The sequence below is a fragment of the Aplysia californica genome, unplaced genomic scaffold (genome assembly GCF_000002075.1).
Source record: "Aplysia californica isolate F4 #8 unplaced genomic scaffold, AplCal3.0 scaffold00199, whole genome shotgun sequence".
Lineage (NCBI taxonomy): Eukaryota > Metazoa > Mollusca > Gastropoda > Aplysiida > Aplysiidae > Aplysia > Aplysia californica.
In genome coordinates this window covers 1035061-1036185 of record NW_004797469.1, presented here as the reverse complement: position 1 = coordinate 1036185, position 1125 = coordinate 1035061, and the positions used below count along the sequence as shown (strand labels likewise).

At 45.4% G+C, this 1125-nt stretch overlaps 1 protein-coding gene across 1 annotated transcript in view; it reads left to right on the top strand.

Moving 5' to 3' along the window:
- Positions 1-1125, top strand: part of LOC101853790 — a gene marked incomplete in the record, with an annotated part of 24597 nt that overhangs the window by 13080 nt on the left and 10392 nt on the right. Inside the window, 1 exon segment of the mRNA XM_013082913.1 lies at positions 438-603. Within this exon segment, the coding sequence (XP_012938367.1) occupies positions 459-603 (145 nt within the window).

Sequence of the window (1125 nt, the reverse complement as noted above, 5' to 3'; positions counted from 1 at the left end):
CTTTTCCCCCCCCCCCCCCCAACCCACCTCGCGTAGGTGTAGATGTTTTTACATTTTAGAGGCGATGTTCGAACCTGCCCGTCACGGCCAACCTGAGTTAAGAGGGATAAACGGTGTAAGCAGAAAGACCGAGATACTATAACCGATGAAAGTTCTCCCCACACGCGAATCGAACACTTTTGTGTGTGACGGTAAAACATCTGACAGCTACAACAGAGGCGCCGGTTTGTCTTTTGGGTTTTTTTCGACATGATGACGATATGCACATTGCATTTCAAGGAGCATTCATTTTTCTAATGAACTTCAAATTTGGCCTCTAACTTTGTATCTCTCAAATGTTGCATGGCTTTACTCCCATTGAGAAACGACACCCAAAAGATAATAATATTGACCCGCCTCTGCTCTGACACTCTATAATGCTTTCTGTGTATTCTCAGGGTGGCGTGCAATACCTCAACATGAAGTTATCTCTGTGCCTAGTCGTCCTCCTCGTCCTTGTGTCCCTCATGGACGCACAGCAGCCACCAACAGCTCAGACGGCAGCTCCGACTGTTTCCAAGGCAGAGAATGAAAACACGTGCCTGCCTCCCTACTCCTCCATCAGTGAGTAACTACAGTGCGCCAGTTTATTTCCAGAGATTATTTGTAATTGTAAATGTTTTACACCCTCGTCGACACAGTTGAGGTTAACTAAAAAACGAGCTGCCGGGCGAGGCAAGATACAATGTCTTAGAAGATAGAAGAAAATACTTCAATAACCCCCCCCCCCCCTCGGAAATCGAACACAAGCCTTGTGCGTGCGACACTAAAGAGCTTATTTGTGAAACCATAGACTCTTGCATTTTCCGTTTTGGGACACATTAAATTGTTAAGCATCTTCCTGTAAATGGCTGCAAATTCTAGATGAAGCGAGCATTGCACACAACATTATTTGTACAATAATGCCACATAGTTTCAAGAAAATGTATCCAGAGTCTAGCGGCAAGATTTTGGTAAATTGTAATCATTGCTGCCTGTCACAATAGAAGATCGGGAGGAGGAGGGGGGATGGGTTGTTTTGTCTGTTTGTTTTTGTTATCGTTGTTTTGTGTGTGGGGGGGTTGGGGGGGGGGGGGTTTCCAAAGC